The 16,984-nt window shown below is 47.1% G+C and overlaps 1 protein-coding gene across 1 annotated transcript; it reads left to right on the top strand.

Moving 5' to 3' along the window:
* The first annotated feature begins 14,883 nt into the window (after window positions 1-14,883).
* On the top strand, window positions 14,884-16,328 carry LOC109696365 (PRAME family member 15-like). The gene is given in 3 exon segments (XM_020179390.2): window positions 14,884-15,375; window positions 15,378-16,192; window positions 16,194-16,328. Coding segments are annotated over 3 exon segments (1,383 nt in total). The 5' UTR covers window positions 14,884-14,942.
* Window positions 16,329-16,984: the final 656 nt, after the last annotated feature.

Raw genomic sequence — 16,984 nt, 5'->3', positions numbered from 1 at the left:
TAGAGACAGGATTTTCAGGCTGGCCTTGAACTTACAATCCTCCTGACTCAGCCTCCTGAGTGATGGAACTACAGGCATACACCACAAAACCTGGCCTCAATGTTTTGATATATTTGTATATTGTGAAATAATCACTGCAATTAAACTAATTAACATATCCATTGCTTCTCATAGTTACCATGTTCTTTTTCATTTGTGTTCATTAAAACACTTAGAATGTTTCATATCACGGTTATTGTGAATAATATTACAGTGAATATAAGAGTGCAGATATTGCTTTCAGATACTATTTTCATTTCCTTTTTATACCCAGAAGTGGGATTGCTGGATCACAAGGTTGTTTTATTTTTAACTTTTTGAGGAACCTCAATATTTTCTGTGCTGTTGACTGTGCCTACCAGTTCATTTTTCATATCTATATTCTTGCATTTAAATTTCACCTTAAAGCCAGGTATGATGGCACATGCCTGTAATCCTAGCTATTAGGAGGCTGAGGCAAGAGGATGAGTTTAAGTTCAGCCTGGGCTACACAGAAAGACCCTGTGTCAAAAAACAAATCCAGGTACAGTGGCTCACATTTGTAATCTCCGCTAGTGGAGGGGCTGAGATCAGGAGGAACACAGTTCGAGGCTAGCCTGGGCATAAAATTAGCCAGACTCCATCTGAACCAATAGCTGGGTGTGAGTGTGGTACACACCTGTCATCCCAGCTGTACCAGAAGGGTAAAATAGGAGGGTAGGGGTCCAGGCAAGCCAGGATATAAATGTGAGGATGTTGGGGTCTGAGGTCAACCACCCCCCAAGAGGGCAAAAGACACTCACGACAATGTAAGCCACAAAGCGAGGTTTATTTCCAGCTAGCTGGGGTTCGAGTATTCGCCCAATGCAGCGGGTTTCAACAAGGACCCTGCATGTCAAATTCAAGTGGGTTTTATACTCTTTTATCCATCAATCATAGTCACATGAAAATTTCCCATGGTCCCAGGGGTCACATATTTCTGACATTGCCCACATCCTGGTGGTGGGGCAAGATCAGAGAAAACACCAGATGTTTACTTATCAGGAACTTGAAAAACACCAGATGTCTTGAAGATCAACCAGAAACAGTCCCTGTTCCCAGAAATTGCCCCAGCTCTTTGTTCCAGTAAGTGGCAGCTCGGGTCACCCAAGAGTCATGTTAGTCATGGCTGGTTTTAGCATGAGTGGGCTGCAAGCCTCAAAGGTACCCTAACATTCCCCCCTTTAGTTGTTCATCATGAGGAATCATGCTCATCTAGGTGACGAGCATAAACATCCTCAGGATTAGGTAACTTTTCATATTGCTGTCTCAGGATCATTAGCTGGACTGTGTTAATTTGATCTCTCACAAAGGTCATTAGCTTATTTAGAATATAGGGACTGAAGGTTAAGATAAGCAGTAGTATGACCAGTGGGCCCACCAGGGTAGAGACCAAGGTAGTGAACCAGGGGGACCTATTGAACCAAGCTTCGAACCAATTTTCTTGGGCTTCCCTTTTCCATTTTCTTTTAGCCAGTCCTTCCCTTACTTTAGACATAGATTCCCTAACTACTCCTGAATGGTCAGCATAAAAACAACATTCTTCCCCTAGGGCTGTGCATAGTCCCCCCTGCTGGAGGAACAGCAAGTTGAGGCCCGTCGGTTCTGAAGCATTACCTCAGATAGAGAGGTAAGGGACTTTTTTAGGTGACTGATGGAGGCTTCTATCCTTTTTATGTCTTCGTCTATGGCCACGCGCAGTGAGGACATCCCTTTATGTTGGGTAGCTAGGGAGGCTATGCTGGTTCCTGTCCCAGCCACTCCTAGGCTAAGTAGGATAGCAATGGTTAATGCAGAAATAGGCTCCCTCTTATTTCTCTCACCTGTCTCTGTATCCCAGTATGAATATAGGCTCTCTTCAGAATGATAGATGATGCGGGGCAGCACAGTCACTAGGACACAGAATTCCCTGGAGCCGTTAAAGACATTAGTTGACAGGCAAGGGGTAAGCCCTGACTGTGAGCATGCCCACCATCCATTGTCTTTTGGAATTACCCATTTAACATCATTGTCCCAGGTGAGATTGGAGTTTATAGTAGCACCTAAGTCCTGCTTTTCCGCTGGTACCTTCCCTAAGCAGGTTCCTTGGTTGCTCACTTGTTGTATGGTCAGACCTCTCCTACGGTTTCCCCAGGAACATTGAGTGGGGTTTTCACTAGTCGAGACATTGTAGGTGACATTTAGTCCTATTGACTCATAGAATGGGGGCCTCACATCATAGCACAGCCAGCAGGAGGTAGTCATATTAGGGTTGGTGTGGTTCAATGTTAGGAATGCAGCATTTACCAAATTTCAGAGGGGGTCTGTGGACCCGGTCATGGGACTGGGCCTTCCCAGGGGAGAGCCAGTGCCTGGCGGTCCTGGAGTTTCAATACTAGCATTTGTGTGAGGCCGGGAAGGGACCGGGGTTGTGCGAGGTTGGAGAGGTGGCTCTACATAAGGTGGTTTAAGTACTTTGTTGGGGCCTGCCGCTTGAGTAGGGGATGGTTGCTGTGTGAGCCAGATGGTAAATAGGGCTCCTGGGTCCTGGGCCTGAGCCTGACCAGGTCGTATAGGCGAACTCCCCAGCTGAGACCTGATATCCATCGAGCATCAGTTTTACCTTTCTCTGTAAATTTGATGGTTACAGGGTTACAATTACTTTTCATAGTCTTGTCTGGTGAGCGGCCTTGGTTACATGGAATGTTTTGGGACCCTGGGGGTTGAGACACATTAATTAAGTCTGTTGTCACAGGGGGTGTCCACCAGATGTTACCAGTGGACACACAAGACCAGGAGGCGCAAAAGTAATTTCCCACCCCTCCCCCACATTGCTTGCTGATACTTTTACCTTTTAGGTATCCGGGACAGACATAAAAATGGTGTTTTTGAATGAATTTATCATCCCAAGTTAGTTGAAGCAGTTTTGCAAGATCGAAGGTTAAATCGGGGAACCAGATGTTGGGAGGGGTCACCTTGGAGGTCTGGTTGGGAATCTCCCCTGTGGATGTATCTACGACCATCCAGGTGAGGTGGTAGGGCTGGTGAGGATTAGAGTTCTGGGCAGGTCCCTTCCAGCATAGACATAGAAGACCTAGAAGGCACAAGGAGAGTTTTATCATCTTGTTGGCTATTGGATCTTTGGATCTGCAGTTTTAAGGGGGGGGGGTCCATCCTGGTCTGGAGGTCACTGTTGGGGTGTTGAGAATTGGGCCGTATGAACTTCAGCTTTAAAGGATTATCAGGGTGCCACCGTGTGATCCATTCTCTAACATTTTCCTGTTCTTGCTGACTGGCTTGACGCACGTGGGAGTGATGGACCCAAGGCCCGATGCCGACAACCTTAAGAGCAGTGGGGGTAACCAGAATGACCAAGTAAGGACTTTTCCATCTTTTTTCCGGAGTGCGGGCTCTGTGTCTTTTTACCCATACCCAATCCCCTGGGACGATGCCATGTTCTGGGTTCGATGCATCCTTTGTCTCATACAAGGAGCGCACTAAGGGCCAGATTTCTCATTGGACCTCCTGTAAGGCTTTTAAGCTGGCCAAGTAATTTGGGGCCATACTGGGGTCTTGGTCCGGTAGAGTTCAGACAACAATGGGGGGTGGAGCCCCATATAGAATCTCAAAAGGTGTCAATCCATGTACATATGGTGAGTTTCGAACCTGGAAGATGGCATAGGGTAGGAGGGCCACCCAGTCTCCGCCAGTCTCGATGGCTAATTTAGATAAGGTCTCCTTCGGGGTCCGATTCATTCTTTCTACTTGCCCTGAGCTCTGGGGGTTATATTTACAATGTAGTTTCCAATTAGTCCCCACTGCCCAGGCCAGTCCTTGTAGGACATTACTGATGAAAGCCGGACCGTTATCAGAGCCTAGAGTTTTGGGGATGCCATATCTGGGTATGATTTCTTCCAGCAAAACCTTAGCTACAACCTGGGCAGTCTCTCGTTTTATAGGAAAGGCTTCTACCCAGCCTGAGAAGGTGTCTATCAGAACCAACAAATACTTATACCCATACCTTCCCAGCTTCACTTCAGTAAAATCCACTTCCCAGCTCCGTCCCGGTGCCCTTCCCCATACTCGTGTACTTGTATGTAGGAGTCCCTTTTTACTGGGTTTCATAGCCTGGCACCTGGCACAATGGTCTACAATCCTTTGAATCTGGGCTGTTTGGTGTGGGAACCGGAGGCGGGCCGACTCGAGGAGGGTGAGTAGTTTCTTCTTGCCTAGATGGTTGGCTTGATGTAAATTGGAGAGAAGAAACAGTCCTAACTTTTCAGGAAGGATCAGCCGCCCTTCGATATCATGATACCAGCCTTGTTGATTGGGCTCCGGGCATTGGTGATCTTGAATCCACTGTTTGTCTTCTGGGGTGTACTCGGGTCACAGTGGCAAGCACGGAAGCTCAGGCACGGGTAAGGTCAGCGCTAGGATCGTGGAGGCCAAAGCAGCATTTCGGGCCACTTCGTCCTCTTGCCGGTTCCCCGTAGCTTCCAGAGTCTGGGCAGATTGGTGACCAGGAACATGTACTACCACAACAGCTTGGGGCTTCTGCACCACAGTCAGTAGTCTCTGGATCTCTGGGAGGTTATGTAGCTCCTTTCCTTCCACTGTAATGAAACCCCTTTCCCAGTAGATGGTGACATGGATGGTGCCGAAAGTGTAGCAGCTGTCGGTGTAAACAGTCATTCGTTTTCCCTCAGCCCACTCAAGTGTCTCTGCCAACGCGATCAGTTAGGCCTTCTGGGCTGAAGTCCCCAGGGGCAACAGGGCACTCCAAATTATGTTCCCACCTTGGTCCACCACCGCTGCACCCGCCTTATGCACCCCATCCGAGATGAAGCTACTCCCATCTGTATACCATACCAGCTCACTGTTGGGTAGGGCTAAGTCCTGGAGATCGGGGCACAATTGGGTGACTTCAGCTATGATCTCCTGACAGTCATGTAGAGGGGCTTCCAGGTCCGGATTTGGCAGCAAGGTGGCCGGGTTCAGAGAGACTGGTTCGGAGAAGAGGATGCAGGGAGCATCCAGCAAAAGCCCTTGGTAATGAGTCAGTCGGGCATTGGTCATCCATCTACCTGGAGGGTGCTTTAGGACCCCCCTCTACTGCATGTGGGGTTACCACCTTCAGATGTTGTCCAAAGGTGAGCTTATCCGTGTCCTTCACCATTAGGGCAACTGCCGCTATGATCCGCAGGCATGGGGGCCAGCCCACTGCAACTGGGTCCAACCTTTTGGAGAGATAAGCAACTGGACACTTCCAGGGCCCTAGGCACTGCATTAGTACCCCCTTCGCTATCCCTTTTCTTTCATCCACGAAGAGGGTGAAGGGCTTTAGAGGGTCTGGAAGCGCCAGGGCTGGGGCTCTCAGGAGGGTGGCCTTGAGCTCCTCAAAGGCCTTTTGTTGATCTGGCCCCCAGGCCCAAGGGGCCTTGTCCTTAGTTGCCTCATATAAGGGTTTTGCCAGTTCAACATACCCCAAGATCCACAGCCTGCAGTAGCCCGTCATCCCCAAGAACTTGTGGACATCTCGAGCCGAGGTGGGGACGGGACGTCTGAGAATAGTTTCTTTCATAGCATTTGTCAACCATCTGGTTCCCTCTTTTAGTTCATACCCCAGGTAGGTGACTGTTTGTCTACAAATTTGGGCCTTCTTTGCACTGGCCCGATAGCCCAACTTCCCCAGCTCCTGGAGGAGGTCTCCAGTGGCTTGCCGGCACTCAGCTTCAGATGCAGCTGCCAGAAGCAAGTCATCTACATACTGCAAAAGTGTGACGGAACTGTGGCTCTGGCGATATGAGTCCAGATCCTGATTAACAGCCTCGTTGAACAGAGTAGGGGAGTTTTTGAAACCTTGTGGAAGCCTAGTCCATGTTAGCTGTCTAGGGGTTCCCGTATTTTTATCATGCCACTCGAAGGCAAAAATGTGTTGACTGTTGGGTGTCAGGGCTATGCTTAAAAAAGCATCCTTTAAGTCCAGAGTGGTATACCAAACATGGGAGAGGGGCAAATGGCTCAGCAAGGCATAGGGATTGGGTACTGTGGGGTGGATGTCCTCGACCCTCTTATGTACTTCCCTTAAATCTTGGACTGGCCTGTAGTCTTTCCCCCCAGGTTTCTTAATGGGGAGGAGTGGAGTGTTCCAAGCAGAACGGCAGGGCCATAATATTCTGGTCTCCAGGAGATGTTTAATGTGAGGGGCAATCCCCCTCTGTGCCTTGGAAGACATGGGATACTGACGGACTCGGATGGGCTGAGCTGAAGCCTTGAGTTCTACTATTACCGGGGCTCGATGTTCCACCAGCCCCACACCTGCTATTTCTGCCCAGGCCTGGGGGAAGGTTTGAATCCAATAAGCCATTTCAGGGGGCCACTCAATAGGTTCCAGGGGAGGGTCCCGCAAGGAGAACAAGCATTGTTCATCCTCAAGAGACATGGTCAAGACTTGGAGGGGCTGTCCTTGTCCATCCATCACCCTGATACCGTCTGGCTCAAAATGAATGTGAGCCCTCACTTTAGTTAGTAGATTGCATCCCAGAAGTGGGACAGAGCACTCAGGAATGACCATAAAGGAATGGGTCACCTGATGTTGGCCCAAATCCACCTGACGCTTGCTAGTCCATTGATATGCCTTGGACTCAGTTGCTCCCTGTACTAGACTAATTTTTTTTGACAGTGGCTCAGTAGGTTTATTAAGGACTGAATATTGGGCCCCTGTGTCCACCATGCATCTCACGGGCTTCCCCTCCACATATATGGTTACCCAAGACTCGGGGAGGGGATCCGAGTCCCGTCCCCTCTAGTCATTGTCCGTTCTGGCTAACAGGACCCGGGCGTCATTATTGGGCCTGCTGTTTGGTCCTGGACGACCCTGGAGTTTGGGACATTTCTTCTTCCAGTGTCCATAAATCTTACAATAGGCACATTGTCCCTGGTCTAGCCTGGGTTGATCTCTTCGGGGACGTGCTGTGCTGGTCTGTCCAGGACTTGGTCCGGCCAGAGCCTGGACTCCTGCTAGTAATATCTTACCCATCTCCTTTTGCTGTTTCTTGTTTTCCTTACTCTGGTGTTCCCTGTCCTCCTTCCCAATCCTTTCTTGTAGTTCCTGATTCTCCTTCCTGATTCTATCCTCTCATTCTTCTGGGATTTCTCAGGTGTTAAAAACCCTTTTGGCTACTTTCATCAGATCCCGGATAGTCATTTCCCCAAGTCCTTCCTGCTTATATAGTTTCTTCCTGATATCTGGGGCAGCCTGATTTATGAAGGACATTATCACGGCTGACTGATTCACCTCTGCTAGTGGGGCTAGAGGGGTATACTGTCTGTATGCATCGTAAAGACGCTCCAGGAATGCGGTCGGGTTTTCATTCTCCCCCTGCATTACCGCCTTAACCTTAGCCAAATTGGTAGGGCGGCAAGCTGCCACCCGGAGACCTGCCGTAAGAGTCTTGGTGGTAGACCCGGAGACGCTCCCTACCTTCTGCGTTCCCATAATCCCAATCGGGTCTGTTTAAAGGAAAATGATCATCAATCAGGTTCGGCAGTGTGGTCAGTCGTCCATTGTCGCCGGGGACATTCTTTCTGGCTTCAGTGAGAATCTGCTCCCATTCCTCAGTGGTGAACAGAGTCTTAAGGAGCTGCTGACAGTCATCCCAGGTGGGTCTGTGAGTATGCAAAATAGACTTGAACAAATCAGTCAGGCCTCTAGGGTCCTCAGAAAAAGGAGGATTCTGGGCTTTCCAGTTATACAGGTCACTACTTGAAAAGGGCCAATACTGATAAGTGCGTCCCCCATCAGGACCAGCACCATCCAGGGCCCACACCAGAAGGATGGGGGCCCCGGTGGAAGTGGAGGAGGGCTCCTCCTCTGGGGTTTCCTCTCACTGCCTATGGGGCCTGAGTCCCCTCGCCGGTCCGGAGAACAGGGCAGGGGGTGCAGGCGGGGAGGCTGACGAGTGGGGAGGCTCAGGGGGGCCAGCTGCCTCTGGCTGGAGCAGTGCAGCAGCAGCATATGGCAGGGGATTTACTTCAAAATCTAAGTCTATCAAGGACGGATGGAGAATCAGTTCTTCCTGCAGAATAGGCCTCTTAGGGGAATTAATGGGAGTGGGGGTGTTCCCCGACACAGCCAGTATTGTAGGCCAGTCTGTGGGTGACTCATGGATAAATGGCTGCAGCCAGGAAGGAGGGTCCTCTACTAAAGTCTGCCACTTAAGGGATATTGATCAGGGTGGCCATGAAGACAGGGTCTATTAATGACATCTCGGACCTTCTTAATTGTGTCCAAGGAGAAGGTACCTTGAGGAGGCCAGCCTACATTGAAAGTTGGCCATTCCGCTGAGCAAAGGGTGTCAAACTTACCTTTCTTAATTTCCACGCCATAATTGTGTCCCTTAGCGTGGATTTCTGAAAAATGACTCAGAAAAAGGGTCTTAGGAGTTACCTGAGCCTGTCCCATGATGATCAGGAGGATCAACAGATCAGAGGAGACAACAAAGAACAAGAGAGACAATTCCAGCAGAAAAACAAATTCACACAGGACTCTCCAACATACACAAGTACCGGCCGGTCAACCAGACTACTCTCACATGCGCAATTCCATTCACACCAGGTTCAGGATCCTTACCTAAAGTCTGCCCAAACGGTGTCCACTGAGGACGTCAGCGCGGTTCCTGACTGTCGGGGACGTCTCCCACGACTTCCAATAGTGGAACCTCCAGGGCTGTAACCCCTTCCTTCTACTCAATGAGAATTCTCAACCAAATTCAGACGGGGACTCTCAGTCCCTCCAAATGGAGGTGGCCAATCCTCCTTCCGCAGTCTTTCTCAACTAAACCTCGGTATCAGAGGCTGTTTGTTCCTCTCAGGAAGGGGTTGATCTCGCTGGGGCCTCCAGATGTTGGGGTCCGAGGTCGACCACCCCTCAGAGGAACAAAAGACACTCACGATAATGTAAGCCACAAAGCGAGGTTTATTTCCAGCTAGCTGGGGTTCGAGTATTTGCCCGACGCAGCGGGTTTCAACAAGGACCCCGCATGTCAAATTCAAGCGGGTTTTATACTCTTTTATCCATCAATCATAGTCACATGAAAATTTCCCATGGTCCCAGGGGTCACATATTTCTGACATTGCCCACATCCTGGTGGTGGGGCAAGATCAGAGAAAACACCAGATGTTTACTTATCAGGAACTTGAAAAACACCAGATGTCTTGAAGATCAACCAGAAACAGTCCCTGTTCCCAGAAATTGCCCCGGCTCTTTGTACCAGTAAGTGGCAGCTCGGGTCACCCAAGGGTCATGTTAGTCATGGCTGGTTTTAGCATGAGTGGGCTGCAAGCCTCAAAGGTACCCTAACAAGGCCACATTTGAAAAATAGCTAAAGCAAAAATTGCTGGGATAGGGCTCAAATGGTAAGTGCCTGCAGCAAAAGGCCCTGAGTTCAAACCCTCAGTATACCAAAAACAAAACAAAAGAAAAACCCACAACAAAAAATTTCTTTTTGTTGTACGTGGCACTGGGGTTTGAACTCAGGGCCTACACCTTGAGTCACTTCACCAACCCTTTTTTATGATGGGTTTTGTTGAGATAGGGTCTTGATAATCATTTGCCTCGGCTGACTTTGAATTTTGATTTTCCTGATGTCTGTCTCCTGAATAGCTAGAATTACAGGTGTGAGCCACTGGTACTCCATCACTGAAGCTGTAATACAGAAAAATTTGTCCATTTACCATATTTTTGAGACTTTTGGGGGGGCATGCAGGACTGGGGTTTGAACTTAGGGCTTTACACTTCCAAAGCAGGGACTCTACTATTTGAGCCACACCTCCAGACCATTTTGCTCTAGGTTATTTTGGAGATGGGGTCTCTCAAACTACTTGCCCAGGCTGGCCTTGAGCATCCAAATTAGCTAGGATTAGAGGCATGAGCCTTTGGCATCTGGTATTTGAGACTTTCTATGTGCAAGCATTATCCTACACTCTTAATCTTACATAGTTTATATCCTGGTGATAGAAAACAGGTAATAAATAAACTATGGTGATATGTGCTATGGATGAAAATAAAACAGGATATGGGGAAGAGATGATGAGGAAGAAGAGACTTTTTTTTCCCCCCTATATAGCCCACGCTGGCCTCAAACTCTCCATCTTCTTGCCTTAACCAAGTACTGGGATTACAGGCATGTACTACCCTGGCTGGCTGACTTATGGTTTTTCTGGAGTATTTTGGCTGATGGGTTGAGAATGGACTAAAGAAGAAGAGAAGAAGTTAGAAGACAGTTTGGTGTCATTCTTGTGGGAGACAGTTTCAGCTTGTGTCAAGGTTGTGGTATTGCAAGAAGTAGGAAGGGATCTGATTCTGGACACATTTGGAAGGTAGAAGTGACAGAGTTCTTTGATGGAATTGGGGTATGAGACAGAGAACATCCAGAGTGATTTTAAGTTTGAGACTTGAGCAGGATGGGATTTAACCCAGGTTTTCTGCACAAACTTTTCATTACAAATGCACATGCAGAAAATTCAGCAAGAGTCACTTCAAACCTTAATTCCATCCGTAACATCAAGTTCAGGAATATTCCATATGCTTCACTGGATAAGCCTCCACCCTATCTCTATCTGTCATGGAAAAGTCAGTCCCAGCTATTCAGAAGGTTGAAGCAGGAAGATCTTGAGGCAGGGAGGTCCATATGAACTTGAGAAACAACCTTATCTAAATAAGAAGTCATTTATGCCAGGCAATGCTGGTTTACAATGGTGACTGACACTGAGTGACTTTGTTCACAGATGTTGGCCCAGTGCCTCTATACAATTCACAAAGCCTCAAGGCCAGTTGCTTCACTTCAAAAACCAAGCCATTTGTAAAGCAGAGGATTAAGATGTGTGAAAGAGGTCAAGAATCTAGGTCAGGAAAGCTGAAGCCTTGTCACACACAAAAGGACACAGAGCTATCTGCAGTGCTTAGTGAAAGCACCCAGACAGAAAACAAAAGTACCCCTTTTCTTCCCCAGTCAAGGATAAGCCCTTTGGAATTATTAGAGCATTCACAAAATGAAAAGATCAAGAAAGAGTTTAGTCAACAAAGAGTTTGATTAAAATTAGGGGGGAGAAATGACCCAAGCATTGTAAAAAAAAAAAAACAGAGTTTGATTAAAATTAAATATGCACAAGCACAGCTGTTTGACTTCTCAGAGAAATCTCAAGTCAGTTTTCCTACATAACAACTATAAAAATCCACAGAGCCAGGTGCCAGTGGCTCCTGCTTGTAATCCTATCTACTCAAGAGGCAGAGATCAGGAAGATGGCAGTTCAGAGCCAGCTTGGGTAACTAGCTCTTGAGAACCTATCTCGAAAATACCTAACACAAAAGGGGCTGGTGGAGTGGCTCAAGATATGGGCCCTAAGTTCAAGCCCCAATACCGCAAAAAACCAAAACAAACAACAAAAAAACCATGGATTTCTACCTTTGTCACCTTGAAATGGGGATGAAAAGAGCATACTACGATTGTGTCAATCTTTTCTGAAAAAACAGAATTCAAAAACTTACAAGTGACTACAAAAAGAGTGTGAATAACATCAATAAATTAGTGCATCTTTCACTGTTTTTTTTTTGTTTTTTTTCTTTTTTTTTTTTTCTCCTTGGTGACAACTAATGGCCCTTGTCAAGTCCTGGGCCATGTCTGAGGTGAGAATGCAGCAGGTTCCCCCATGCAAGATGGCACTGGCATGACTAATCTGCAGTGGTGGCCTCATCACCAGCTCTGCCCGACTGAACTAACCTGCCCTTTGCAACGACAAACTATGGATCATGGCCAAATCCAACCTGCTTCATAACAGTGGATTTTCTATTTTTACCTGGTTATAAAACATCAAAAAAATATTTTGTGGCATATGAAAAGTAGACAAAATGCAAATTTCAGAGCCCATGGCAAGCTTCACCTTTCTCTTCAGCAAGATTTTTGGCTGCTCTTGCAACACACAGCAGAGTTGGGCAGTTGGGTGTGACAGATCCCGTGTCCTGCAAAGGCTAAAATATTTCCTCTCCATCCCTCTACAGAGAAAACACACCAATTCCCAGCTCAGAACCATACTGAGATCCAAAAGGTAGAAATAATAGTTAAAAGAACTTATATTTTCAAAATGCAAATAAGTACACATTCTACAAATGGAAAAATACAGAGACAAAGCAGTTAGTGGCACACGTGTAGCTTTTATCTGTAGCACTCGGCATTCAGTCTTGCTAGGCAAGAGACACCCCTCTTCCAAAAAGGAAAGGAAGACTAATCCATTTAACCAGCTAAAACTCACCCAGCATTCATGTTTTCTGCTCTTACGCTGTTCTTTTTCACAGAGAATTAACAAAAGAGGGCTACATAGAGTCAGGCACACTAATACTCAGCAATGGTTTACTCAAAACTGCACACGGTTGGGTTAAAACCTTCCCACTGGACTTTCAGAACAGGAGCCTGTCTGCAGTTTTCACTACGGTATGGCTCGAACCTAGGACATTGTGAGCACTCAGATATTTTATGCGACACTTAAATGATCATAGGCTCTCTGCACGCGCCTTTGAAGGAAGTCGGCCATTCTGTCTCATGTTGCCTTCAATCTGTGGTGTCACAGGGCCTGCAGTTCTTGGCCTGCAGTCACTCTGGAGTTACTGAAGCAGCCACACTGGACACCTCTTCTTAACATCAGGGTTAGAGCCCTCAAGAAATAGTGGCCTGTAGGCCCCTTCCCTCTGTACTGTGTTGAAGGGTGAGCATGGTGAGCACGGTTGTCACTTAGTGAGGGTTCAAGGTTGCCTTTGGTTTACTGGGTTGGGTTGCATCAAGCAGGCCTTGTCTAATTTGAGCAAAATTACATTTATAACTTTGTTTAACCTCTATATCCCTTCTTCTGGAGCTAAAGCTTTCTTGCTTGAAGCAGGTTTTTTAAAGACTGCTGTTTACGTGACAAGAAAATACTGACCCAAATCTAACCAAACAAAACTGGAATGTTTTTTGCTTTTTTTGGCAGTATTGGGGTTTTGAACTTAGTGCCTCAGGGCTTTAAGCTTGCTAGGCAGCCATGCCTCCAGCCCCACAGTGTTCTTAATTTACTCAAGGAAAGCTGTTTTATCTTTGTTTACCACTTACCTATTTTTTAATTGCAAATATTGATTAATTAAATCTGAAATACTAACACTGAAGAATTATGTTACCATTGCCCATCCAAAACTCACTTTCTCTTTTCTTGCTCTTTTTTACTTGAAGTCATCTGCTTGTCTGTTTGTTTTGAGATAGGGTCTCACTATATAACCCAGGCTGGCTTTATTCTCCCAAGTGCTGGACTTACAGGTATATACTACCATGCTCAGCTGCTACTTGAAGTTTTAATAAGCCTCTACCATGTGCCTCATATGCATTCAGCCAGCAGGGAGAAGAAGGAGGTGGCAGAAGTGAGTAAGATGAGCTTCCTTTGAAGCTCAGTATAATAAAATTTCTTTTGTGTGAAATTTCATGCTAACCACCAGGACTGGTGGGTCTCTAAAGGAAGCTCTGATTTAAGAAAACTTTTTTTTTCTTTGAAGCTATCTATAGTTTATGGTGATTTGGTTAAAAAAATTTTTTGCAAACAAAGATTGAAACATTTGAGAACTTTGGGATGATGACACATGGCAGAGGTTCCTAAAGGGTAAGGGGCGCTGAGAGGGCAGGGAAGCTCCTGGCCCCTCCCCACTTACCTTGTCCTATGTACCCCTTCATCTATTTCCTTGTAATAAACCAGTAAGCCACCGACACCAGTGGCTGCGTCCCTGCAATCACGTTCCGGTGGTTTCTATACCTCTGAAGGTGCCCTTTTGTAATTTTCAACTGTTTGGGAGGTTGGAAATGACTCTGCTCCTTGCCCAAGACAGTGACACAACAGTCCTTATCCTTATATCTGGCTTCTTGACAGAGGAAAAAAGCAGACATAGAAAGCAGTCTCCCAAAACTTCTGCTCCAAGAGACCACATCACACACTGCCATCTACATTTCTTTAGAAAAATAAGTTCATGGCCTCTGTCATCTTCAACACAGTGAGGATGCAGGGACTTCCTCCAGGAAGAGGCAGCAGATACATAAAACCCCCAAATCTAGGAATCATTGATTTATAGTAAATGATATGGTTATTATCTTCTAAAATTATTATATTAAAAATGCTCATTAGAAGCCCAGGGTGGTGGAGCACACCTGTAATCTCAACACTTGGGAGGTTGAGGCAAACTTGGGACATATAATGAGTTCAAAGCCAATCAGGGCTGCATAAGGAAGGCCTGTTTCAAAAACAAATTTTATTTAAAGTAAAATATTTTATCTTTTCTTTCTCCTGCTCTCTCTCTTTCTCTCGTTTTATATACAAATATATATATATATTATACATATATAATTATTATTTTATATTATATATATAATTTTGAGACAGGGTCTCACTATGTAACCCAGGCTAACTTCGAACTCGCAGTCATCCTGTTTTCATCTCCCAAGTGCAGGATATTATTTTCTTTCTTTCCCTTTTTCTTGTTTTTGGTACTAGAGTTTGAACTCAGGGCCTATGCCTTGAGCCATTCCACCAGCCCTTTTTGTAGATATTTTCAAGATAGGGTCTTGCAAACTTTTTTTGCCTGGCTGGCTTCAAATCTGTCTCCTGAGCACCTAGGAGTATAGGCATGAGCCACCAGCGCCCAGCAGGATATTATTTTCTTGAAGGTAGGCCCAATCACAAAATTTTGTACTCATCAAAGCATACCATGTGTAAGCTTTGTATTTTAAATTAAAGAAATTGGAGAGATCCCAGCAGGACTCAGAATGGTGGGCTTTGGGGTGGGCTCCCTCCTCCATTTCTCCCTCGCCGTCCAGCCCGACCAACTGTGATCCTTCAGAATGAGCATGAAGGCCCCACCCACCCTCCTGCAGCTGGCAGGGCAGAGCCTGCTGAGGAACGAGGTCCTGGCCATCTCTGCTCTGGAGAAACTGCCCATGGAGCTCTTCCCTCCTCTCTTCATGGAGGCTTTCACCAGGAGATGCACTGGGATCGTGAAGGCCATGGTGCAGGCCTGGCCCTTCCCCTGCCTCCCCCTGGGGGCCCTGATGAAGACAAGAGACCTGGTGACCTTACAGGTTGCCCTGGATGGCCTCGATATGCTACTTGGTCAGCAGGTTCGACCCAGGAGGTGGAAATTACAAGTGTTAGATTTGCACAACGTGCATCTGAAGTTCTGGAAGATATGGTCTGGAAACATGGCCAATGCCTGCTCAACAGAGGCCAACAGTAAGAAGAAAAAGCGGCCAACAGAGCAGAATGGTCCCAGGATGGAGAGAAGCAGCCCTTGACGGTGTTAGTAGATGTGTGCCTCAAGCAAAGCATCCTGGATGCCTTTCTCTCCTATCTCCTTCTGTGGGTCCAGGAAAGAAAAGGTTTATTACAGCTGGGCTGTAGGAAGTTGAAGATTTCAACAGTTCACATCCAAAGCATCAGGAAGGTTCTGGAAGTGTTGCAGCTTGACTGGATGCAGGAAGTGCAAGTGAATTGCACCTGGCAGCTGTCCACACTAGCTGCCTTTGCTTCTTACCTGGGCCGGATGAGAAATCTCCTCAAACTACTCTCTCACATCAAGGTGCCTGCTTCCATCTCCCCAGAGGAGCAGAAGCAGCTGGTTGTGCAATTTACCTCTCAGTTTCTCAACCTGGCCTGCTTGCAGGAGCTTTCCCTGGACTCTGTCTCCTTCCTGGAAGACCACCTGGACCAGGTGCTCAGGTGCCTGAGGACTCCCTTGGAAGCCCTCTCAATGACTGACTGTCAGCTTGCAGAATCAGACTTGAAGCATCTGTCCCAGTGCCCAAGCATCCGCCAGCTAAAACATCTGAACCTGAGTGGTGTCACCTTGACCCGTTTCAGCCCTGAGCCCCTCCGAGTTCTGCTAGAGAGAGTCTCAGACACCCTGAAGACCCTGGACTTGGAAGACTGTGGGATAAGGGACCTCCAGCTCACTGCCCTCCTGCCTGCCCTAAGCCGCTGCTACCAGCTCACCACGTTCAACTACTTAAGGAACCCCATGTCTGTGGCTGTCCTGGAGAAGCTACTCTGCCACACTATCCAGCTGGGCCACTTAAGCCTAGAGATGTACTCCACCCCCCTGGAGGTCTTATGGTGTCCATGGTGCCCACTACCGGAGGAGACTGGGCCAGCTTTGGGATGAGCTTGCACTGCTAGTGAAGCCGTTAAAACATCCCAGGACAGTGTGGTACAATTCCTTGTCCTCTCTGTAGCAACCAGGCACTGTTAAGAACCAGGTCCGAATCAGTGTCATGGGTGTAGCTCTATCTAGTTAGTGCAAACATTGAAAACTTACTTCTGGGCATGCAGGAACAGAAACCTGGGGTGTAGGTCCTTCCTATGGGGGACCCAGGGAATCCTTGGAAGGGCATTGTTGACCTGGGGAGTTGATGAAACATCCAGGGACAAGTATATTAGGTTGATTCAGAAATAGGAACGAGTTTCCAGAGGTAGAATCTTGCTTGAGAGATACCCCAGGGCATTGCTGCTGTTGTGGGTAGTTGTAAAAAAATAAAGAGAACCTCAGTGTAAACCAAAAAAAAAAAAAAGAAAAAAGAAATTGGAAGTGTAGTAGTACGTGCCTGTAATCCCAGCTTCTCCTCTGAGGCAGGAGGACTTCCAGTTTGAGGCCAGCCCAGGCAAAGATAGTGGTGACCAAAAGGGTTGAGGATGTAGCTCAGTTGGAGAGGGCTTGCCTAGCATGGGCAAGGGCCTGGATTCCATCCCCAGCACTGCAAAAGAAAAAAATAATTGGAAGTGTACATTGAGGAAAAAAATCTCTCCCAGACTGATCGGGCTGCCCTTCAAGTTGGAAGATGACATCACTGTCAGCATCAGCTAGGGACTGCGCTTCAGTTTTTGTCAACTG

Source organism: Castor canadensis, chromosome 11, assembly GCF_047511655.1.
Source record: "Castor canadensis chromosome 11, mCasCan1.hap1v2, whole genome shotgun sequence".
Classification (NCBI taxonomy): domain Eukaryota; kingdom Metazoa; phylum Chordata; class Mammalia; order Rodentia; family Castoridae; genus Castor; species Castor canadensis.
This window is presented reverse-complemented; position numbering and strand designations above follow the sequence as displayed.